This window comes from Leptinotarsa decemlineata, unplaced genomic scaffold, assembly GCF_025532065.1.
Source record: "Leptinotarsa decemlineata unplaced genomic scaffold, Ldec_3_MD MMD2_tig00001719_RagTag_RagTag, whole genome shotgun sequence".
In the NCBI taxonomy this organism is placed as follows: domain Eukaryota; kingdom Metazoa; phylum Arthropoda; class Insecta; order Coleoptera; family Chrysomelidae; genus Leptinotarsa; species Leptinotarsa decemlineata.
The window spans coordinates 4,120,524-4,147,665 of record NW_027412569.1 but is presented as its reverse complement, the minus strand read 5'-3'; the positions used below and the strand labels follow the sequence as shown (position 1 = coordinate 4,147,665).

At 36.5% G+C, this 27,142-nt stretch overlaps 1 protein-coding gene across 3 annotated transcripts in view; it reads right to left on the bottom strand.

Annotated features, from left to right (window-relative positions):
* The window catches only part of sxc (O-linked N-acetylglucosamine (GlcNAc) transferase sxc), a 98,689-nt gene that overhangs the window by 60,387 nt on the left and 11,160 nt on the right, over positions 1-27,142 (bottom strand). For all 3 annotated transcript variants that reach the window (XM_023159471.2, XM_023159470.2, XM_074176341.1), the window contains one exon: positions 18,255-18,451. In XM_023159471.2, coding sequence (XP_023015239.1) covers positions 18,255-18,451 — 197 coding nt within the window. The remainder of the gene's footprint in view (positions 1-18,254; positions 18,452-27,142) is intronic.

The following is a 27,142-nucleotide window of genomic DNA, read 5'->3' as shown; positions in this document are numbered from 1 at the left end:
TTTAATTATAATATTATGATTAAGTTGAATGCTTCTTTATATCTGAAAATATGGTAATTTGTAATAACCTAGTTGCCTTCGTCTATACAATTTTCATATTCATCGGATCTATCACTGCAGATTGTATTATTTCGACTATTTCAGAGCTTTCAATCTACTGAAATCAAAATCGCTCACTTAAATCATTTCCTTATTTAAGATTTGGCTAAAGATACTTATATCCGGTTTGGATATTCACGAGCCACAATAAACCCTTACGGGTTGCGGTGGAGGGTCCACTCAATTTGGACCTAACCTGCCCCAGCCACCATACACTCCAGACCTCTCGCAAACCGACTACCATCTTTCCAAGCACTTCGATAGTAGTAGAACCTTCGCCAATCGGAGACAAAAACGGCCTTCGTCGACTTCGTCGAATCCGGGGCACGCTGGCAAAAGTGCACTGATTCAAATAGCGCTTATTTCGATCAAACTGAGTAAGTATTCACTGATATATTACAGTTTAAAGTAGACTCATAAAAATGAACAAAACTTCTGAAACAAGCTAATATTTCTCTTCACTGTGGCCAAGGCGTCTTATGTTAAATATAATTCTAGAAATGTTTATGACGAAACAGAATACAAATTGTCGAGCTGACGACCCTCGTGACCCCGGCTTCCCCGGTAACAAGAGCGTCATTGTGAGAGCAGCTCACGCTACGTTGGCTCCTGCTCAAATCTATTACTCAGGGTCGAATTCACACTAAGATTATTTGATAAGGGTTTTCTTCCATCCCATAAACTCGTCAGGAGTTGAAGATGGGCGATTACAAAGCCTCATTGGAGTTCATATTGTAAATCTTGTGTTTGAGAAATGGCTCGAAAAAAAAACTGAACAGGGCTGACGTAAGAGCTTGGAGTTTTGGCATTATCGATGAGAAGTATATTGGCAATATATATATATATATATATATATATATATATATATATATATATATATATATATATATATATATATATATATATATATATAATATATATATATATTACATATCGTTAAAATTTTTTTTTTGGCGCAGGAAACATTTTTTATAAAACATATGTGCCGAATTATGAATACAGGGTGTTTCAAATTCGATCCTCACCATTGGGATCTCGGAAAGTATGAGAGATACGAAGGTATTTAAATTGGGACAAAGTTGCGCATTTACTTGACTAACAATATGACGTTGAGAAAGTTCCAAAATTCCGAGTATATCCGGGGAAATTTCGGAGAATGTTTTTTATTTTTTTCTGGCTTTATTTTTCGAAGGATTCTAAAAATAAATCCGTAATTTCGTCTTCCGGCCACCATCATCACCTTTATTTTTTGTTATGGGCGCTACATTGGACTCTTTCTTTTTGAATAGAACCAGATTTTACTTTTTCAATGATGTTATCATTCTTTTTCGAGGAAAACAAACTATTACAAGCAACATCAGATTTGACCGAAATTCCTTCATCAACTCATCATCAAAATACCGAATAAAAATTTGAGGAAAGATGAAATACAAAGTTTTATAATGGACAACAATTTGTATTTTGAAGATTACTATACCAAAAACCAGCTACTTGAAGGTAAAAGAGCTAATTAAAGAAGAAGTAACTAATATTACCGAAGAAGACTGGCAGAAAAAGATTAAAAAAGTAATTTTAATTGGAAAAGACCACCTATATGGAGATTGGACATTTTCATATTAATTCTTTATTGATTTAAATGACGACACAATAAAAAATTGAATCCGCCCATTTGATAAAGCTTCATCTAACGCAGAATCATAGTAGATTTCAGATTTCGCACTTCCCGTTATATTCTGTCTCTATGTAGAAAACGGAACAATTCCTATTCTGGTTGCCGGCACAGCTAACGACCTAACAAATTAACAACTATGTTCAGAACACTTCCAAGAAATGGCGCTCGTTAACGAGAGCTTCATGCAAGTGGCTTCATGAAAACGAACGGGGACAGAATGAAAGCGCAAAACAAACGTGTCATAATTATAATGGAGCAATTTTTCATTTGTCCAATTGATCTTGTTGATTTTATTTCGACTTTCAAAGCATGCACACTTAAAACAAATACGTGACACGTGTGCTGTTGTCTAGACTCTTCCAAGAAGAAAAACAATCTAAAAACATCCATCATACCCCATCAAAATGTTATAATCAACAGTGACTAGGAATATCTGAAAACTATTCGTTACTATATATGATAATGATTATAGAATTTTCACAATAATTTTCATTTGAAACGCGTTTCGCCTCACGATAGCTTCATCAGTTACTGGTGACTGTAACATCAGTAACTGATGAAGGTACCGTATAGCGAAACGCGTTTAAAAAAGTTTGTGTTAAAACGCGGTTGCATAATCAGTTACTGGTGTTACAGTATTTTAAAACGCGTTTCGCTACACGATAGCTTCATCACTTACTGATAACTGTAACACCAGTAACCGATGAAGATACCATGTAGTGAAAAGCGTTTTGAAACGTTTCAAACACGCGCTAAAATATAGTAGATTCATCAGTTACTGGTAATTGCAACACCAGTAAGCGATGAAGCTACCCTGTAGCTACACGCGTTTCAAACCGTAACACCAGTGATTAAGGACGCTACCGTGTAGCAAAATGCGTTTCAACCAGTAACTGATGAAGCTACCGTGTAGCAAAATACGTTTCAAACCGTAACACCAGTAACTGATGCAGCTTTATCAGTTACTGGTTGCTGTAGCACCAATAGCTGATGAGGCTACTGTGTAGCGAAACGCGTTTAAAAAGTTTAAAACGTGTGTTGAACACGGTAGCTTCATCAGTTAGTGGTAACTGTTGTAACACCAGTAACTGATGAAGCTACCGCGTAACGAAATACACTTCAAACTGTAATGTCAGTGACTTATGAAGCTTCCGTGTAGCGAAACGCGTTTAAAAACACGGTAGCTTCATCAGTTACTAGTGTTACAGTGTTTAAACATGCGGTTGAAACGTTTTAAAAAGCGTACGGTAGATTCCTCGACTACTGGTAAATATAACCCCAATAACTAATGAAGCTAAACTCCAGTAACTGATTAGGCTATCAGATAGCGACACGCGTGTTAAAACACGGTAGCTAACTGCAACACTAGTAACTGATGAAGGTACCTTGTAGCGAAACCCATTTTAAAAAGTTTTCCACGTGTCTTAAAACACGATTGCTCAATCAGTTACTGGTGTTACAATATTTTAAAAGGCGTTTGAAACGTTTTAAAATGCGTTTCGCTACACGGTAGCTTTATCTGTTACTCATAACTGTAACACCAGTAACTGATGAAGCTACCATGTAGCGAAACACGTTTTGAAACATTTCAAACTCGCACTAAACATGATAGATTCATCAGTTACTGGTAATTGTAACACCAGTAACTGACGAAGCTACCGTGTAGCAGAATACGTTTCAAACTGGTTGTTTTAGCACCAGTAACTGATGAGGCTACCGTATAGCGAAAAGTGTTTTGAAACGTTTTAAACGAGCGTCGATACACAATAGCTTAATCAGTTACTGGTAACTGTAACATCAGTAACTGATGAAGCTACCGCGCAACGAAACGCGCTTCAAACTGTAACACCAGTGACTGGTGAAGCTACCGTGCAGCGAAACGAGTTTAAAAACAGTAGCTTCATCAGTTACTGGTGTTACAGTGTTTGAACATGCGTTCGAAACGTTTTAAAAAGCGTTTCGCTGCACGGTAGATTCCTCAACTACTGGTAACGGTAACACCAATAACTAATGAAGCTGAACAGCAGTAATAGATGAAGCTACCGGGTAGCGAAACGCCTGTTAAAAACGGTAGTTTCAACAATTGCCGGTAACTGTAACACCCAGCAGTTACAGTGATGTTCCGTTGGTGGGTATGTTTCCAAATTGTGTTTAATTCTACCAGGAATAATTCAAAGCATATTTCGAATAAATTCATTTTTGTGGAAGGAAACATAAATAGAACACATTCGTCTTCTAACATGTCCAACCATATAACAGACTTGTGTTTATACTTCGATTTTAAACACACTTTACAAAAACCGATAATGACTGTCAATGATATTTACGAAAAACTCATGAAAGCAAACATCGGTCGGCAGCGAACAAAAATAATCCCAAGTGCTTCGGTACTGATTTCTATTCTATGATACGATGTCTGAAATATCTCTTGACTTAATTTATTTTCTCAGCGAGAAGTTGTTATTTGAAACTAACTAGTTATTATGTTTTAGTTTCGAAAGATTTGAATAAAGCGTTTTCTTCATCGAGAGCTATTCAGAATAAGAATCGAATGTTTCTCACAATATTTTTTCTGGTTCGACAGAATTACTATATAAAATTGGGAAAATTTGATTTCAAACTTTGTGAAACTTTCTCAGAAGAGAAACTTTTTAAAAATAAAGGAAATTTGTTTGAGTGTGTTACTTACGATAGAACTATCGAACCGATGGGTATTTACCATATTTTAGAAAGAGCTCTTCAAGGGAAAATCCACTTGAAAAATCAAATATTTTGGTTAAATTAATTATAGTTGCGAATTATCCTCAGGAAAAATAACGCCGACCGCCGCTGGTCTTCGTCATTCGACTGTGACATGGCCAAGGTTGCGCTCAACTTGACTTGTGCTTCGCCATCGTTCTAGATGTCGCGTCGCTTCGAGAGACTTCTAGCGGCTTCCCCATCGACTTCCAGAAAATTCCATTGCGATACATAATCGCTACCAACACGCAGATCGAGGAAGTTTAGTTGAGAGTGCGTACGAAGTGTTTTAATAAGGTGATAGACATTTGAGTATCAGTCCGAAGTTTCAGTTGAAGTGTTGTATCGTCAGTGTAGCAATGGAAAAAAGTTTAGTTCAATCGTATAGTGAAGTCAATTATTGTCAAACCCACGGGGAAAATGTAACATTGTAATTCGAGAAAACAAAAACTTTATTTTTTGAAAATATCTCCGTAACAGAACATATATACTCTTCCGGTGAGTCTTCATTTGAGACATTTTCGATATTTTTCCTACACCTCAAATTTCTAATATAAACCTAATGTGAAACATAGTGTATTAAAGTGACAAACAACAATGATACTTTTGAGTTTCACAAAGTTTGTTTTCGTGATGCACTGTTTGGAACCTTTGGTGTAGTAATGAATATTACTGGAGTTATTTCCCAACACCAAATCGTTATTTCAACACCTCGACACGTGTTTCGATAAGCAAGTAATTATCTTCAAGAGGAACGCAGAATGGGCAATAAATACTGAAATCTAGAACTTCCCAGGTCAAAAGTAAAACCAGAACACCATTTTTACAAAGGGTTCCACTCTACCGCTACCATCCCACCTTTAGTCCCGTTTTCCAGTGACTTCTATCCTCCAAACTATCTCTTCTCTGCCTCTCTGTCTATTTCAAATGAGACATTTTGTTCGAATGTGGGTTAAAAAACTTATTGGAGAATGACCATACCTCTGACAGACATTTTGTCATTTCAAATGACCATTATAGTTTCTACTGCTCTGGAATTTTCATAGCATTGTGGTTTCTATCTCAAGATTTTGATTTTCTTGTTTAGTATTCAATTCCATACTGTCGTGACACAGCTATAGTATGACTTTTTCATTGCTAATATTTCCGTTATTCTGCTAAAAGGAGCAAGGGATTTTCAACTACCAAATCTTTTGGTATCTACAGTTTTTCACTAACAGGCAAATGAATGATGAAACATTGAAGCATTGTTTCGATCATTCAGATATTTTATGATAGTATAACGAATCTAAAGCTGCCCCTGACCGATATGCCGGCCAGCGAACAAACACATGACATCACCATGAAAGAATGCAGTCGGCAACCGCCGGTAAAACTCTAGTTGAGTATCGAATCGACTACATATTTCTAGAAAGAACCGTTGCCTATATAAGCCTGGATTCCCGACTCAAGAGAGCAGTGGAGTTCAGAAAGTGAATCGAGCGACTAAACAAGAAATTCAAATGGTGGAAATAAATTATGCGTTAGTTGCTAAGTGTTGTTAATAAATTAGTTTATTATTAGGAAATACTGCTGGAAATTAATTTGTTTAAGACAGTTAATTCTTTAATTTTTTACAATAGTGTTACTCGGTAAGACCAAAAATGCAACATCTGGAAAAATTTGAAAAACAGGATACGAAAGAAAATAAAAAAATCAAGAAAGAAAATGAAAAATTAGACGAGCATACACAGAACATACATACAGACACAAACCAGCGCAAGAAAGACGACAACTTTGGCACAGTGACTGAACCAGCTGGAAAAAAGATAGAATTTCAAGAGTAATATAAATTAAAAAGGCTGCAAATTCCTCTTGAAACTGTGGGTTTGCAATGAATTACTGTAAATGTCTCTCGAAAACATTAAATTGAGTACATTGAAACAGAAATAAAACACGATAACATACAACTGACATCTGTTTACCCTTCTGAAGTTTGTAAAGTATTACGTGACACTATACGCAGCAAACAAGAACAAATATTAAAAAAAATCAATAACGAATGCTGCCAATGCTATTCAAAACAAACTTGTGTAATCAAACATCAGGCTGTTCGATCTTTAGGTCGTGAATAAACATATTCATGATACTTCCATGTTGTTTTTCCATTCAGACCTATCGGATGTCCAATATCATATGATTTTATCTGTTTTTCAGACGAGATTTGTTATTCGGAATCTAACGTTATTCTGTTTTCATTTCGAGAGAATTGAATGAACAATGAATTTCTTTATTTCTAACCGCTCCTTCGTAGATATGTGAGATTTCAATAGACATTTCCGTGAATGGATATTTACAATGGATTAATAATCAGCAACCCTTTCTCAAAGGGGCGAAAAATAAGTTCAGATTCCACTTCTGAACCATATGAATAATGGACGTAAAGTATTCGGCTATGCTCAACCTATAGCCTTATTATCAGTATAGTATTAAACCTGACTAATATCTTAAGCTCGCTTCAATCAATCAATCAAAATATGCTTTAATATCAAAGAATTATATCTTGTTGACAAAGCGTGTATATATAAATGTAAATGAAATCAAATTAATAACATTCCATAAATATATAGAAATAGTTACTACCATTTGAAATTGAATCAAATAAAGACAATCAGTCACTTATTTGAAATTCAAAATATAACAAACAATGGAAGGCGTATAGTGTATAGAAAGTGTATATAAGAGTATAGAAAGTGCATATAAATGTATAGAAAGTGTATATAAGTGTATAGAAAGTGTATAGAACGTGTATAAAAAGTGTATAGTTTTGGTCTACCTATCACATAATATTCTTCCAAACTATAATAGGTTCTATAAGAAATAACTCTTTTTACTGCTTTTCTGAAACTTACGTTTGACGATATATCTTTAATATTATTTGGAAGGCTTCAAAAACTACACCTCACGATTTGATTTTTTGAAATTACTATGGATCTTCATCAAGTAACGGCCGAATCAATCAGAAAAATATTTGGAAGGTGTTTTTGTACATTTTGCAGCCGTTATATATAATTGAATCCTTAACGTCAGTGAAAGATGGGTTTATTTATGAGACACACTGTTTCAAGTATAAATATAGACACTACCTTGAGTATGTTGTGTTGCTTGAAGTGCTTAGTTCGTGAATTTCATATGCACCACAATACAAATCAGCCTTGAGCCCTTTCAAATTCAACTCTTCACTTAGGGCTTTCAAGCCAAATTTTTATAAATCTGGGAACTCAATTGACCGCTGTGTGAACCGGTGGTTCAAGCAGCGAGGCCGGACGGTCGATTTTTACTTCCCGTGCTAGGAATCACGCGTTCGCACACGCTTGCACACGTTCGACTTTCGAGAGTTCGTAGGGGGACGACAGCTGGCTAACAGAAAACAGATTTCAAACAGACTTTCAACGCACCCTGGCGTTGGATGCGATCGGGTGTGGAGGGGTGGATTTTCGGGAAATCCTTGCGGGTACCGCCCCTCACCCCACACCAACAGGATTTCGCAGGGCTTCCTCCCGCTCACCGAACCCGGAATTGCTTCCTTACATCAACTTAGTGTGGCTAACCAAGAGACAGGACCATCGGCAGCGTTCGACCGAACGTTCGCACAAGTTAACTAAGCTCTTCTTTCGCCAGAGAGTGCTCGCGTCGCACACCTGCCCCGCCAGCCATGCCAAATCAGTTGGGAATATGGTCCCGGAAGTGGCCGGCCGGGGTCCTAAGCTCGGATACTAGTAGCTCCGTCCAATCGGGTTCCGACACCTCAAGCGTCTGCCTTGGTGCCCTCCAAGGCTAGACTCGGATACTAGAGCCCGGAAGGACCGCGAGCCCCGACACCTCGAACGCTTGGATCCGTACAGAAGCAGGCGAGGATCACGGAACAGCATACGCCGTCCAGTGCCTCAGAATGGGGCTGCAATGCACCCATGGATTATCGCAACCCGTATCCCTTTACCCGCTAGCGGAGCCGCTGCCCCTAAGAGGCCAACGCCAGTTGGAGATGAGGCTCACTAGCCTCCAGCCGCGAGCGGGCACTCACCTACCCCCTAGAGCTCATGTTAGGAAAGTTCCCTTTCCTACGTTTGATGAGTAACCGTCGAGGACTCTCACGAGCATCCTCTACCACACATCATATGTCGAAGATGTCGCGCCCATTACCCGTATAGGTGCGGGATAGGGCGGTTCATCAACAACTTTTGGGTGTACGCCGTGTGGTCTGCACCGCATACCCTTACGTTACCCCGAAGGGCACTCATGTTAGGAAAGCTTCCTTTCCAGGGTTGGATGAGTAACCGCCGAGAGCTCTTGCGAGACACCTCTCCCACACATCTAGCTTGAAATCGGCCAACGCCTGTTGCCCGCAGATGCGGGATTGGGTGGTTGACCGATAACTTTACTGGGTGAGTGCCGTGTGGTCTGCACCGGGGGACTGTCAAACACCCATAAGAGAGAGACAGTGATCCCCCGCCACTTGCCTGTGGTGTCCAAACAGGCCCACGCAACCATTTTTATTTCAATTGAAGCTACCTCATTTCTAACAGAGTATAGAAATTAATTTATATTAACTACCCTGTTAGGAATCACACGTTAAAAAGTAAGACCTCGTTAGTCCTCAACTCGCACAAGTTTCGACTTCTGGGGGTTGTCGTTAGTAGGGGTGCGAAAACCATTTCGCTACAGCTGCTTAAATAAGTAGATTCCAACGGTAGTCCATAGCCTGCGGAATATGTGTGTGCCCATATTGATACAGTATGACGTAACGACAGTTCGCGCCTTTAAACGCTTGTTTGAATGGGTTTTTCAACGCAAAAAACTTTTTATATTTTTTATAAACTGACTATTGCTATTTCACTGCTCATATTTTGCAGTAGTTCTGGTCGGTCGGTAGCCAAGCGGTTCGGCGTGGGTGCTTTGTTCACTCACTCGAATTGACTGCCGTGTCGGTCGGTGGTTCAAGCCCTAGTCTGAACGATAGATCTTCACTTGCTATCGTCCAACCCGTGTTAGGAATCACACGTTAAAAAGTAAGACCTCGTTAATCCTTAGCTCGCACAAGTTTCGACTTCTGAGGGTTGTCGTTCGTAGGGGTGCGACAGCTAGTTAACGAAAAACAGACAGAAATAGACAGACAGAACAGTTAATAGTTATCATAGCAGAACAAATTTACGATGTGAAAAAAATCTGCAAGTTCGCTATTATCAACAAGAGGCGCGAGAATCACTATAAGTCACTCTAATCATTAGAAGTTCATATCACTGTCAAATAATTTCTTTTTGAATATCTAGAACTGTAACATATTGAAATATAATATAGCAGTGTTCTTGTAGAAAGCAAATAAACAATATAACTTTCCAGTAGCCAGAATTTCACCTCCGATTTTTTTCTTGTTTTTCAGATATTCAAGTAGCCCACGAGCCAGGAAAACCAATGAAGGTTGCCAAATAAATCAGTATATTGAACAACACATTCCTTAATAAGAAATCAATAAATAGCGAGATTTATTCCATTCTCCAGGGGACAAACAACTTCTGCCATTACTCACTGAAAACTTCACCGGTACATAAACAGAACGAGAAATCCTTCTCATTTAGGTGCGTCAAATATACTCCCACAGGCTTGATGAGAAATCGTAATTGATTTCTCGAATGGAAGGAAATTAGAACATTTCTGAATAATGTATTGACAGAAATCGAATTTCGCCTCTGCTTGCGATAATTGTCTCTAATAAACAGATTTCAATTATTTTTTGAAAGATATGATGGAATTGGTCGATACTTGATGAAAATCCATAACTAACGTATTCAAAAAACACTTTCACTAAACACATTTTTAGTGAAAATCTCACAATAAAGTGTTTTTTGAATGCATAAGACATTTTTGTGGAGGACTAAATACTTTATACTGTTTTTTAAGTATTCGAGTACAACCTTTCACAATATTTCTTTAGTGGTCGACGTTTCGGACAACAATCTTTTTTCGTTTTCAGAACCTGAAATTCACTATAAAACCTTCGCTTCAAATTGTGATACCTCTAATTCTTTTGACGTATGTCAACAGAAAAAGACTGTTTTTGAAACGTCGGCCATTAAAGGAAGATTCTGGAAGGTTACATACCCAAGAAAACATTAGTAAATATATGATAATAATTGCATATCATTAGATTAAAACTCGGGAAATAGTAATTTCAAAGAATATTGCTGGCTGGCATAATGCCGAGAAGTTTCTAACGTCTCTTTGAAAATGGGCGAGAGCCAAAAGCTTAGTAAAAATTCCAAGAAACACTTCGCCTACAGACTTACTATCTCGTTAACTTTTTTGATCTGTTAATTTTCCAGCAACGTACTTTTCGTCGGTTGGAAAATTAATAAGCCCAGAAAACTAGGTCAATTGCTTTCGGCTGATGGCTACGTGGTTTCGGGCTGTGTAAAAATTCTAAATGAGTTTTTCGGTTAGAGGGTATTTCAAATATTTGCCAGAGAGTATTGCGAGGGATTGGTAAAACGAGAATTGATTTGGCAAATCGGTTGAATGCGTTTACGAGGATAGTGTTAAAGTTTTGACGATAAAAAATATTACTGCTCTATATCACTAGAAATTGAATGCAATATTTGTTTACTCAAAACCGACTATCACTTTTATCTTTGGTATATCTTTGGATTAAACAATTTATGTTTGTCGGTCCAAAAACTAGAAATCCGGGGCTCTTATCACTTTGAAAGGTTGTTCTCTTAGAAATTCAATATTACTATCGAGGAATTTGGCCAGTTTTCCATTCCTGAATTCCTCTCGTGTCATGGATAATATCCTTCAGAAAATAAGAGATCAACTATTACTCATTAGTTTCATTAGCAAATGCTGATTTTAAAATAACCTTACATTTAAAGAGTTGACAGGAGGATTTTTATGTAATTTTCTCTGCACCTATCCCACTGCTGACACCAAATTTTATGGCTCTAATGCTTCTTTATTACACGATATACCTCCAATTTATATATGTAACCTGCTATGGTCCATTTTTGTAATAACACAACCGTACAATATTTCATGAACATGTTTCTCACAGAACTAAAGGAAAGTGTTTGTGAGAAAAACGTGTATATCCATGTTATCGTTGATTCAAGTCAGAAGATAATTGAAAAAAATGAAATAAATTTGTTGACACATGATCCTTACCAAAATTAATTTGCTCAATATATTCCCCTAAAAATAACTTTGCCAACGTTCTGATACTTATATAAAAAAAAGCGTCTCCAACGTATCTTCCGATGGAACAGTAAAAATATTTTTCTTTTATCCTGATATCAAAGAACAGAATGAGTTATGGATCGGATGTTATGAACTTCAGGTGATTCATCATAAATATTTTCTTTTCCCGCCGACTGATTTCTTTTTGTGGTAATTTCCTTTCAAACAAAAAATGATTTGTGGCTGTGGGTGAAGTTGAAATCAGCAATAGAAAGAAAAGTTACTGACCACGTCATTTTAACGATCCCTAATGTTTCCAATAGACGAAGCCCCAAATCATGTTCAGAAGATTCTGATGAACATCCAACAATAGATCTGTTTAAATCTGTCTGTTTAAAATCAGTTTTTCCGTTAATCAGCTGTCGCCCCCAAACGAACGACAACTCTCAGAAGTTGAGAAACTTGTGCGAGCTAAGGACTAACGAGGTCTTACCTTTTAACGTGTGATTCCTAATACGGTTGCAGAATCATCCCAGCTTCAACCAGATCAATTGTTGTTTTGAACGTTCATATTTTCCAGACTTGTGGAAAATGGCCATTGGGAAACCCATTTCCAAGAATAATGATCCAGCTAGTTATTCTGATCTCAGAATTATCAGTATACTTCCAACCATGAGTAAAATTTTTGAAAGAGTTATTTATTTACAAATTAATGAATATTTCAATAACAATAATCTATTATCACCATCGCAATGTGGTTTTAGGCAGGGTTTCAGCACGGCTACAGCTCTTGCTACTGTTACACAAGACATTGTTGAGGGATTTCATAAGGGAATGATTAGCACTCTGGTACTACTAGATTTTTCGAAAGCATTCGATACCATCAATCATGAGTGATGACCATGTTGATGGTCATCACTCCTTCCCTCTTGATATTCTATCAGGAGTACCACAGGGTTCCATTTTGGGACCTTTATTGTTCATCATTTATACTACTGACATTATCTCGTCCATCAAGAAATGTAAAATACAGGCGTATGCTGATGACATACAATTATACATGCACTTTAAAATCGATGAGTGTGCTGAGGCACAAAATCTCTTCAACACTGATCTTGATTTGATCAATGGGCTATCAAGTGAACATGATTTGAAAATGAATCCTAATAAAACAATGATGATGCACTTTGGATCGCAGAAGAATCGTAAATTTGCAGAAAACAATTTCCGTTTAGAACTAGGTTATACTATCTTGACTCCTGTCAATACAGCTAAAAACTTAGGGGTCATGCTTGACACTGATCTTAGATTTACTAGTCATGTTAAAAATTTAATGAAAAAAGCTTATATGTCATTGAAACTGTTATACTGTAATCGTTTTATTTTGAGCCAACCTCTAAAAAGAATGCTCTGTGATAGTTTGGTGCTAAGCCATTTCAACTACTGTGACTTCTTATATGGGCCATATTATATGATTCAGATAAAAAAGAATACAAAAAGTGCAAAATTCTTGTTGCCGCCTAATTTATGGACTTCGTAAGTATGATTCAATTTCTCAAGCCTTTAAAAACTCCCGCTGGCTCAATATGAAAAACCGTATGATTCATCAATTGGGTTGTTTTGTCCATAAATTGATCACCCTTCCCCATTCTCCTCTTTTAATACAAAAACTAATTCTGCGTGAAAATATTCACTCAAGAAACATCAGACATAAAAACAAATTAACTATGCCACAACATCGCACTGCACAGTTTCAGAGATCATTTCTTTTTGGTGCTGTAAAACTCTATAATTCATTGCCTGAGCAATTGAAAAGATTCAATATCAGGAAATTCAAATACAAATATAAAAATTATATCTATGATAGTCAGTAATGTCAACTTTTACTTTTTAGACAACAGATCAATTCAATTAAATTATTTATCAACTATCTTTAGAAGGTAATCACAAATTATTATTTTATTTACGGTTCTCATTTCGTGGTACCATCACTGTTAATTGCTTTTATTTTTGTATGTTTGCGTGCATTATGGAGTGGTGCTTGTTGGTTGAGTTAGAGTAGCTTTGAGCTAGACTTCGCCAAGGAGTACCAGAATCTCCTGTAAACTATTTTCATTTTCAAATATATCTTAGTATTGTTTTTTTTGTATTATCAATAAAGCCGATTTATTATTATTATTATTATTATAAATTCTCTCCAGAGAAATATCTGGTCGAGGCAGGAATCGAATCCACGGTCTTCCGATCGTGAGTCGGGCGCACTACCATCGCGGACAATTCCACAATCTGTAAAAACTATTCTATAATTCCAAAATAATGGGCACTACATTTTCAGGAAGTTTCTTTAATGAAAAAAACATGTTTTTCGTTATTTAGTCTATGACCATTTAGCTGCGTGTGTATGATTTAAATAGAAGATGATAAAATAGATACAATCACAATCTAACAACAATGTTTTCATTGTAATGGAATATTCCTGAGAATTTAGTGCCCACTATTATGGAATTTTAGTAGTACCGGGAACAAGATTAATGTAATCGATGTCACAAAAAAATATGGGAAGACTAGGAAAAAATCGACAAGTCAGATGACTACAGTGAATCTATGGGGACGAAGGGGGTCTGTCTTAGAAATCATTATTAGGTATGCGATATTGATTGTACACAGTTAGGCCAGCCACACACGTGGCAGTATTCTTTATAAGAACCGACTCAGTAATTATGTCGATTTTTTGCTGATGATTTTAAAATATATTCACCTGTCGAAACTACCGAAGACTGTAATACATTGCAACGACAGTTAGAAAATATACAGACTTGGTGTGAAAATAACAAACTATATCTCAATGCATCCAAATGTAATGTAGTGTCTTATAGTTGAAAAATGTCAGTCATCGTGTACAATTATCTAGTAGAGACCATTTCACTGTCACGAAGTAGCTCAATTAAGGAACTTGGTGTATATTTTGATCAAAATTTGTCTTTTTCCAACCACATTAGATCGAAAGTAAGTGAAGCATTGAGAGTGTATGGCTTAATAGTTCGCAATTGTAGATCTTTTTCAAACATATCCGCTCTACTCTATGATTCTACAATTGCTATAATACATTAATTGAAAAAGTACAACGTCGTTTCCTAAAGTTTATTACCTTCAAATCTTATGGTGTCTATCCTGATACAGGTATTCCATATGAATCTCTCACCATAACATTCAATATTCAAAGTCTTGAATTACGCAGAAAACTGCTGGGATGATTTTTCTGTAATTACTGCACAAAAATGTGGATGCTATAGAGATGTTATCTCTTATACATTTCTGTGTGCCTCATTTTAGAATTAGAAGTACAAAAACTTACTACAGCCGACTGGCCAGAACCAATTTGTACCTCAAGTCACCTATCTTTTGCATTTGCAATAATTTCAATTCAATTTCGAATATATGTGATATCAATTTTGATTCCCTAGCCCTAGAATATATTGTTGACACTGCATCTTAGTATTTCATGGAGAATTTTCAATTTTCTGGTAGTTTTTTAATTTTATTATATTATAATTTTGTTATTCATCTTCTCAAATTGTAACTTACATGTAATTATATGACCTATATTACTTTGTTAACATACTTAGTTAACCCTGTAAATAGTTTTCAACTGTGTCAAGTAGAGATACATAAGTATAAAGAAATGAATATTTCAAAATTAAATATAGAAACATAAATCTCTTCCAAAGTGGGATAAAGTAAATGCCGGTAAACAACTACTTTCCCGATGAGTCTATAAAAAAATCTGAATGTTTGATTTTTCTTGAGACGCAATTGGCATACAAGCACTTGAATTATACCCTGCATTGTACGTCACAAAAATAAAAGAAGATGATTATCTTCCAAAAGTGTCATTCAATTTTATGAAATTGTCCATCTTGTTCTAATCAATATATGGATTCAAAATTTTCTTCTGTCTCTCGATGTAAAAACTATTTTGAAGATGATGTTTGGCAACTATTCATTTACTTGTGATGCACTGTTTGGAACCTCTGGTGTAGCAATTGATATTACTGGATTAATATTACTAGAGTTCCTCTTGAAGGTGATCATTTGGTGATCGAAACACGTGTCGAGCTGTTGAAATAACGGTTTGCTGTTAGGAAAAAACTCCAGTAATATTCATTAACTATTCATTATTTCCGTGTCACTGTTTTTCGAGTTGATTTTTGGAAATTTTTCCTGACGTTTCGCTGGCGCGAGTGGCTAGCTTCTTCAGAGGTTTAACCATCATGGCTTGCTGTCCGATGACTAACTTTTAGGCTTCGTATAGCGTACCTATTTATGCCTTGTCAGGTAATCAGTTGTATTGGTACCTGTAGTTGTACCTCTACTTGTACCTGCACTTGTACCTGTACTTGAACCTGGAACATTAACAATCTTGCTGCCTGTTGCCATTCTATTTGTTATTCTCGAATTCCTTAAAATGGGGTTCCATATTCGATTGAGGTTCACCGATTCTTCTTTTCTGTTGAAATTCCCCGTGTGTTTGTGGATCTCTATTGCCTCCCGTACCAGTCGGCTATAGTTATAGTATCACTGGTTGGGGGCAATTAGTTCTGTGTTTTCAAACAAAATTATGTGGTCTCCTTCACTAAGTGCGTGTTCTGCCACAGCTGACTTGTTCGCTGTGGCAGAACACGCAGTGTTCTGTCTGCAGTTCCTTTTATGCTCTAGTCTGCAGTTCCTTTTATGCTCTTTCAGTCTTGTTCCCATGGATCGTTTGGTGGTTCCGATATATACCTTCCCACAAATGCACGGTATGCGAGAGACTCCTGCTGCTGATAATGGGTATCTTTTGTCTTTAGCCGACCTGAGGCTTTGTTGTATCTTCCTCGTGGGTTTGAAGACTGTTTCGATATCGTGTTCATCCAATAGTTTTCCAATTCTGTCCGTGACCCTAAGGATGAACGGTAGATATGCGCGTGCAACCAACCATCTGATCCTTTTTCGCTTTTTGAACAGTGGTGCTCTTCGGTTTCATGGCTTTCCTGATCTGGGAGGCACTGTATCTATTCGATCTCAAGGTCACTTCAAGGTGTTTCAGTTGCCTCTCCAGATGTGTTGGTTCACATATTCTCCGAGCCCGTTCCGTTAGAGTGGAGATGACTCCTCTCTTTTGGCTAGGATGGTGGTTCGATAGTGCGTGCAAGTATATATCTGTGTGTGTGGGTTTTCGATACACTTTGTGGGTTAGTACGGTACCACATAGTTCTACTAGTACATCTAGGAAGGCTATCCGTTGGTCCCGCTCAATCTCCATGATGAATTTTATGCTAGGGTGTTGGGCGTTCAAGTGGTCTAGGTAACGGTTCAGGGCGTCTCTTCCATGTTTCCGGATGACGAAGGTGTTATCCATGTAACGTAGACACAAGGTCGGCTCCAATTCAAAAGTGTCTATCGCTTTTCCTTCAAACCGTTCCATCAAAATAGGCCTTATATGCTTCAAATAAGGCCTATTTTTAGCTGCTCCCACTATTACTATTTTGAAAACGATACGACCTACAAGGTCGGTTGAATTGGACAAAAGTTTCCTATTTTGGGCAACAAGAATAATCTCTTTTCAGATCGAGAATATCAGTGGTTGTTTTTGAAATATTCGTCAAAATCTAGAATTGTCGAATTCCGTTTTTTGGCTCTACCGCCTCCATTTCGAATGATATAAAAAAAAGGCAAAGAAACTTTCAATACTGTTTCATATTTGTTATAATCTGATACAAACCAATTTGCGAAGCGACGTTTCCATTCATTACATTTTTTCATCAACTTTATTTTTCAAACAGGACTTGCACTGTTTTTCATCGATTTTTGTAGACACTGTAATAACAAATTGAATCGCTAAGCTCCTTACGTTAGGGCGAGTAGACGCGCCTCAATCCTACAAACCCTACCTTATGAATAACAGTATATTATAACATCAATGTTAGAAATCTACATTATCTACAAGTAACATAGTCTACTTTTTATCGGGATATCCCCTCGGGATCGGAACCTATGCAGGTGAATTAGTTATTTTATAGAAAGTTAAAACTGGACCTGGAATAAATTTCAAATATCGCAACTTGGTTGATGAAACGGGCGTCTAGAAATGTATTGCAGTTCTCGAAAAAGGCAGAAGTTTTCGTTTTCAGAAGACCTGAACTATGTTTGACGATAAAATTACAACTTAGAATTACTCGATATCACTCGCGAATGCTGCGTAGGAAACCGACCACGAGACTGAGACACTCGGGTACCAAGTAATTTTAAACATTCGGTGACGCCCAGTTAACATGGAACCGGGCGGCGGTGCACATTACATATTGTTTTACGGAATGAATAATAAAGTGCAACAATCAAAAGCATAAGCTTGGTTGTTTGGAGCCGTATCCAAATCCCTTTTTTTTTCTTTACTGTCAACTTATCTCGGCTAAAAAAATTATGACGCTTGTGTAAATATCCATTGGCCATGTTGAAATTCCATTATTGTTATTAGTAAAAACAAAAAAACACTCACCTGTCGAATATCCTCGCCTCTTTGAGCACGTTGCCGAGATTGATGTAAGCGTCCAAAAAGTTCGGATCCAGTCCAACGGCTTTTTCGAAATGGTGGATGGCCAACCAAATTTCGCCTTGCGCGTTGAATACACATCCCAGATTGCTCCAAGCTACGGCGAAATCTGGCCTCGTTTCTATGGCCTTCAAGTAGCAAGCCTATCAGGAAATAATCGAAATTAGGCGAGGTGCGCAGTGACTCTAACGGCGTCGCACGCGCATCCGCTTTCGGGGGACCTCTCGGAAAAAATCGCCAAGTTCGCCGCTGCATGACGCATCAGAATCGCCTGGCACAACCCTTGGTGCAGGTGGAAAAATATCGATCAAGGAACTAAGTGAACTAAATGGTTGTGGTGATCACTGAATGAAGTTTGAAAAAATAACTCAAACGCATGCTTCTGTGCATAGTGATGCATCAACAGGTTAATACATAAACCATGAGTTAGCTCTGCCTTCCAAGGCATACTGGTCAGATGTTTCCTTCTTTCCGGGTAATTCCGGGGGAGAAGGCCGTACGGGAGAGATGGCCAATAGAGAAAAGGTCAAATAATAATAGATTTCACTAGTCATCGGCACAGGTAATAACTGTCAGTGGATTTTTTGTCGAAAAAATAATGAAACGGTAAGTAATTTGACTTTGTTTTTTATTATGCATGCGAGTTAACATATTAAGTGATCACAAAAAGATTTTAAAAGTTATGTCCGTTTTCGTGCTTTGCCAGTGAAGTAATAAACTTCTCCGGTGTTCTAACCTCAAAATTACCGACCAACTTGAGAAATGTCTTTAATTACCCAGACAATTAGGAGAGATGGCCATAGTATTTACTGAAGAGATAGCAATGTATGTCCTAATTTTGATTTATTTTTAATCTTCAATATTTTGTACAGATGCCGAACCTGTACGTAAAAATGTGGCTGCTGGTCGAGGTGAATGGAGCCAAGAAGATTTAAAAAATGCTATGGAAGAAGTACAAAATCGAGGGATGGCGATTTATAGAGCCTCTTTTATCTACAAAATACCAATAAAACACTTGCTTTTCTTTGACTATAAATTATTTAATAATTGCATTCAAGTTTGCGCTGAGCAATTAGGAATTAAACATAGATTCTGTAAAACATCTGAAAAGGCGGGCTATGATTGGGTGAAAAAGTTTCTGAAAATAAATTCCGATATTTTATTGAAAAAATCAGAAGGGGGTGTCATACGCTAGAGAAGTCAAGGGATGAATAAATCAGAAGTAAACGCCTATTTTGAAATGCTTGAGAAAACTCTCAGTGATAATGACATTATAAACCAGGACATATTTACAACATGGACGAGTCCGGGTTGCAGTTAAATAATCGACCAGGTCATGTTTTGGCTGAAAAAGGTTCCAAGGCTGTATCTACGTCAACCTCTACAGAAAAAGGAGAAACGATAACGGTAATTGGTTGTTGTAATGCTGAGGGTAATTGTGTGCATTATGGAAGGACAACGAAAGAAACCTGCATCCAGGTTCAGTAGTTTATATGTCACAAAAATCCGCCTATATAACCTCCGACATATTTATGGAATGGATGAAATCGCATTTCTTGCCTCGAAAACCAGATGGCAAAGTGCTTCTTTTGCTGGACGGTCATTCTACACACTGCAATGCAGTGAAAATGCTGGAGTTTGCTAACGATAATATCGTCTTACTCTCAATGCCGTCACACATATCCCATTACATTCAGCCGCTGGAAGTTGCTGTTTTCAAATCTCTCAAAACTTACTTCTATGAATCCTGCAGGTTATGAATGAAACAGCACCCTGGTTGTCGTCTAACAAGACAACAATTTGGCTTCTTATTATTCCAAGCCTGGGGAAAATCAGCGACAAGTGGAAATGCAATATCAGGATTTAGGACAGCAGGAGTTTTCCTTATAAATCCAGGAGCTATTCCGGAGTACGCCTTTAGTGACAACATTGAGTAACCCGTTGAAAGAAATCAGGCAGGCCCCCAAATACATACACTCAAGTGTACACTTGAAAAAGCTACTGTGCTAGCGAAATATGTTGTGATTATATTTTTTCAAATAAAGTTTGTGGAGATCAAATCGTGGGGTGTAGTTATTGAAATTACTATGGATCTTCATCAAGTAACTGCCGAATCAATCAGAAAACCGACAAGAGTATTTAACGAAGTGTCTCCACTGCCTGTGAAACTACACGAAGTTTACAAGCGAGCGAAACAACTAATCATTCTTTTGACATCTGAAGAGCATATTGAAAAACGGAAAATGAAATAAAATAAAAAATAAAATAGAGAACAGAAGCCAAAAAAATAATAATAAAAACAAATACTAAGACTGCTAAACCTGAGGAAAAAAAGACTGCTAAGAAACGAAAGGTAATTCGTAGGTTGTCTGACAGCAGCTGCGAAGAAATTCCCATCGTTTTCAATGATACCTCTGAAAGTGAAACTGAAGACAGAGAGAAAGATAACTGCCGAGGTTGTGGTGATAATTATTATAGGACACAACTGATAGAAGATTGGATACAATGCAATATTTGCATGTTCTGGGTGCATGAAAATTGCACCGAGTTTGGGGACATGTGTTCATGCTGCAGTAATAAGAAAAAAAAAAGCTAAAGGATCTCACAGGCAAAGGGAAAGGCAAAAAAGTATTGGCCATCTCTCCCCGACTGCTATGGCTATCACTCCCGGACATCCTGGGAGAGATGGCAAGCCCTAATTTTTTTATAAGTTTGAAATTACGTTATTGCATTTGTCAAAGTGATTTATCGTTATTATTTAATAAAAATTATAAATAAAGTTCAATTTTTTGTATTAATTAAAGTTTTATTCATTATAATTCCTTCACAGTAGAGTTTTAAAGTTACTAGGGCCATCTCCACCGGAATTACCCTATGAATATATTTTCAAAACATACTCTTTCATTTACTATACTGTGTGACAATCCTGTGAATGACATCTGATTCAATTTCATAACGAATGTTTGGAGTACAAACTGAATAGGAAAAAGTGTTTTTTGTATGACTCTATGTTCTACGTTAAATCAGATTTTTTCATTTACAAGAACTTTTCCTTTAAAAGGCAATCGTTGAGTTATTTTGTTATCAATTTTCAACAAACTTCAGCAGCGATAATTCCTTCATAAACTCAGATCGATTGATTTCTCCACCAGCAATGGCAAATTCGATATCAAACCTGCCTCGGGTCGTACCAACAATTTACGCAACAAGCCTAACGCATTACGCATTTCAGAAATTACCAAAAACAAACGTCTAACTACGCCAAACACCACATCCAGACAACCACTCGCATTCATTGAAAAATATATCAGAAGCGCGAATGCCAGTGACGCAAAGAGAGTCCCCGAACTCCGTAACCTAAAAACAAAGACCATCGTTATCCATCGCTTGCGTACTTTACCTGACAGTTAAGCCAAATGGATTATCGTTTTATACCAGACTGCTTGCGATGGGTTGACAAAATCGACCAAATCTGCCACATACCTGTATTATCGTACAGCAACACAGTAATGCCATTAGTGAATGTCTTTACTCCTCATTCGATAGATAGATGTTACACTTTGATTGTTTGGCCGCAAAATGAGATGTCACCAGCATTTTGGAATTTTTACGGACAATTACTTTACAACGACGACGAATGAAGTTGAGCAAATTTCTCATCCTCGCAGATGGAATATCTCATTATATCTCGATGCAAGCACCTACAATACTCGATAATTCAGTGTAAAACTTATTCTTGAATTTTTCAGTCTACCTCAGTAGAACGGAGTTGAAATCGGGGAAACACCAAAATGTGGAATGTGTTATAATATTTAGGTTATTTCAAAAGTTTTGTCCGTTTTGATATCACGTGTTATTGTAATAATAATAATAATAATATCATTTATTGCCCAACAGGTAACACCCAATTACAGGACAATTAAATACATCAGTACTGATAATAGATAAAATATATTAACAAATAATGTTCATTCTTGACATGCTATATGAATATAACATAACAATGATATATAACATATAATAGGAAAACTAAAACAAAAGAAAAAACTGATAGCATAACTATTCATTGTGCTACTTGGTAAGAGTGATTATAATAACTGACTCTCTCACAACACAAAAAAGAAAAAACCGTTTTGATATCACTTTAAGATTTCCATTGCATTTCTATCACAAAAGCTGCATATCGAGTTGTAGTTTTCACACATATATTTAATTGGAGAATGCGACATTATGTTTGTTCGTGCTGCAGAGCAGTAAAATGTGAGATTCAGCCGTGACTGAGGTCTTGGCACCCTAAAGTTCAGTTCTGACAGGAGCAAATGGCAGTCTACTTGGCTATGCAGTAGTTTATGCAAAAAGGTTATTGAAGCACATTTTCTCCTTTTTTCTAAAGAAATCAATTGAAAGTGATTGAGAAGACTATAGTGGTCAGAACCCCTAGCTGGATAAATTCCAGTGTTTTTGAAGTACCTACAAGAATTTCAAAAATTTTCTTTGAACTTTTTCAATTGAGTACTCATGACAGAAATAGTAGGGGCTCCAAATAATTGAGCAGTAATCAAGCTTGGATCTGACATATGAGAAATATAATATCTTCAAGGCGTTTATGTTTGTTAAGTTTTGACAATTTCGTGTGATAAATCCTAACATTTTATTGGCTTCGGAAACTTTTTTGTTTATGTGTTTGGCAAATGCCATTTTAAAGTCAAAAAATACACCTAAATCCTTAGTCTCCATACAACGGGTTAGCAAACTACCTTGAATATTGTATGGACGTTCAATATGTCTATGTTTTCTAGTATATGACATGACTTTACATTTACCTATATTCAGATGTAGGTTATTAATTTCACACCAAGCCTGCACATTATCTATATCTTCCTGAAGTGTTATGCAATCATTCACATTTTGGATAGAATACAGTATTTTCAGATCATCAGCAAAAAAAAGTTTCATAGAATTTATTTGTGTGCTTAAATCATTGATAAATATCAAAAACAACAGCGGTCCCAAATTCGATCCTTGGGAATCGTGTTATTGTAGCTACATATCTCAATAAATATTTATTCTGCTGCGTCGTGGTATTTACTGATCTATAGAGAATTTTGTACTCTATATATTGATGCTTTTAGTTTTTCCAAATTTCAATATTTTGTCTCTTCCCAGCTTATTACTATATTAACCAGGCATTTGGCAATGTTGATAATGATAATGAACGCACTTTTCAACGTTGGTTTGCAAACTTTCATTCCAGAGATCTTAGCCTCGAAGATGAGCCTGGAAGCGGTCGATCTACAGTAATCCAGGACGAGGATTTGAGGACCCTGTTGGAGACTGATCCATCACAAATGGTTCGTGGGATGATTGAAGAACTGGGCGTCAGCTCCCATGCGGTTTTTGATGGTTTAAAACGTACTTGGAGGGTCAAAAAGCTCGACAAGTGGGTGCCCCACGATTTGAACAATCGACAGAAATTGTCACGTTACAAGGTGTATTCTTGCTTTTGCGCAACCAATACGATCTTCTTTTGTATCGGATCGTCACGTGTAATTCGAAGTGGATCCTCTTCGACAACAGGAGACCTTCAGGACAGCGGTTGGACACCAATGAGCCACCCAGGCACTTCCCCAAAACGAAAACCCAACAAAAAAGATCATGGTTACTGTATGGTGGTCAGCAGCTAGTGTGATTCCTATTGTGGGGAAATCGACAAAATGTACCGAAAATTGCGTCAGAAGCAGCCGACAGTGGTCAACAGAAGAGGTCCGATCCTGCTCCACGACAATGCCCGTCCGCGTGTTTCACAAAACACCGTCCGAAAATTAAACGAATTGAGCGTCGTCGAAGTTCCACCTCACCCACCATACTCCCCAGAGCTTTCACCAACTGACTGTTATCTTTTCAAGCACTTCGACAACCTTCTCACCGGTAGAACCATCGCCAATCAGGACCAGGCAAAAACGGCCTTCATCGAATTCATCAAATTCCGAGCACACAATTTTTATAAGACTTGTATCACGTTGGCAAAAGTGATTTGATTGAAATTGCGATAATATCCATTATATTGAATAAGATTAAATTAGACAGTTTAAATTAGACTCACAAAAACGGACAAAACTTTACAAAAAACCCAATATTTCCATCAAAAATTGAATTTTATGTATTTAGTTCACACAAAAATCTTTCAAATACATGATTTATAAAGAGTTTTGACTTGTATTCATCCTTTATTGTAAAGACAATGTCATTAAAATTTGAAAATAAATGAAACCAAAAATTTCTATGTCGATTGTAAACTTACATTTTAATATTCTGAAACGTGTTTTCAAAATAATCACACCCACCACTTGTCTTTTTTCGACAATGGCATAAAAAGTCCAATAAAATTCCTTGATTACTCCCAGGAATAAATTAAGGAAAATCTTGACTTTATGATTAGGATGGAATTTACAGTAAAAACTCATTTTACGAGTTATAGCATTTAATTATAATTTCTATATTGTGACGTTTAGTTTTGAGGAAAGTTTTAATTTGCATATATCTCATTTGTTTTGATACAACATATATGTACTCCAACTGTTCAGATACCCATGAACTCAATAGTCGAATACTAAAGGAAACCTCGTCTATAATAATCCAACCTCTTACTATACTGATCAATTTATTCTTATGTACTGGTATATTTCCAGATATCTTCAAGTCTTCTAAAGTAGTAGTAAAAAAGGTGATGAAAAGGCCATTGATAACTACAGACCAATGAGTATTATTTCAATATTCAGTAAAGTGGTTGAAATTATAATTAAAATTCAGCTCTATGCCTACTTTGAGAATAATAAATTTTTCAGCAACTCACAATATGGTTTCAGAAAGTCGCGCTCAATAATAGATGCAGTGTTCGACGTCGTGTCTTGCGTGATAGAGGAACTTGAGCAGGACAATTATGGAGTTAGAGGTATTCCGCTTCACTTAATAAGAACCTATCTTACTAATCTACAACAAGCAGTAATGCTCAATGGTACCTTATCAAACTCTCAAATTATTAAGCATGGCGTTCCGCAAGGGTCTGTTTTGGGCCCGCTCTTATTTGTCATTTATGTGAATGACTTGTACAAACATATGATACCGTTCAAATCGGTTCTCTTTGCGGACGATACCACTTTCATTCTGTCGGATAAAAATATTGATATGTTACAGTCTCATCTCGACGAGGTATCTAATAGTGCTAATTCGTGGTTTCTATCTAATAAGCTGAAACTACATTGTCAGAAAACTCAATACATCCAGATTTCTGCCAATAATCAAATTTTCTCTGATTGTGAATCTAATAAAGTTAAATTACTGGGCATTACATTAGATAATAGACTCAACGGGTCTGCACATATTTCTCAACTGAAGAGAAAACTCTCGGGCTGACTATTTGTTCTTCGCCAATTGAAGTACTTCACTATTGAAAATATATTAAAAACCTCATATTTTTCCCTGTTTCACTGTCATATTAGTTATGGTGTACAGCTTTGGGGACATTCATGCCGTTCTATTTAAATATTTACGATGCAAAAGAAGGCATTGAGAGTGCTGGCTAATATAGAAAACAGGGATCACTGTCAAGAATATTTCAAAAACCTCAGAATTAGGCCATTGCCAACTTTATTTCCCTATTACGTTTTGATTGAAATCCATAAGAAGAAACCATCCTTGGCGAAATGTCATATCCACGAACATAACACACGAAACCCTCACCACAATATTTTGCCCCAAGATTTCAAAGAACTCAGTCTAAACACATACAAGAGAAAATTGAAAAATTATTTGTGCTTCTATTGCTTCTATTCTGTCGATGACTTCAGAACACATTTTTGTGGTAAAATACAAGTCACTACTTCTTTTTGATTTTCAAAGTTTTTACATATGTGATTGTTGTGTAAATTTTAACTTGTGAATTTTAAATGTAAAGCCAAACATGACTTGCTACAAACATATTGTATTATGTAACGTAGTCAAATAAATATTATTATCATTATTATTATTATGACACTCTTTTTTATAAAGATACTATTTTTTTTATAGCCCAAAAACGTTTGTCAACGGAAACTGTTTTTCTGGAGGCAAAGAACATATTTCCCTCCCCCATTAGGCAAGCAGACAGCAAAGCCTTATCCCATTCAATTATTATGAATCATTTCAAAAGATAGTTAACTTTATGTTACTAAACTATTGAAATGCTTGAATTAGGTGTTTACACAACTGTTTAAATCCGATTTAATAACATTAATCCTCTTTCCCACAGGTTTAGCTTATTTAAACAGATTTGAAAACCTCTGACCAAAATGGTTTTTACACAGGTATTTACATTGATTAGATTTTTTTATGAAAGTTCTTTCGGATATTGATCGGATATATAATATTTACAAAGAATGATTTAGCTGTGAAGCAAGAATTATAATCGTAGTGCAGCTTATTCTTGAAAAGAATGTTTATATTGAATCAACTGCTGAGTTTCATTTGTTGCTTATAGTTACTGCAAGAGTGTTTAGGTGGAGATGATTTTGAAGTTTCACCATGCATGATAACTTCTCAAAGACAATATTTAGAAATCTACAAGCTGCGAAGTAAATTTTGATTAATTTTTTTTTGCACATATTTCAGAGTATTTGTTTGTTCTGAAGTGTGAAAAATATGAACTTATTCAAACTTTTCATTCAATTCCTTCTTATTGTAGGAACACTAATTGTTTTGATACTACGTGAACAGTAACATTAAATAAATATTGAATGATATCACAGCATCGATCATAAGAATGGCACACGGTTTCCAAATTGTATTTACCTCGTATA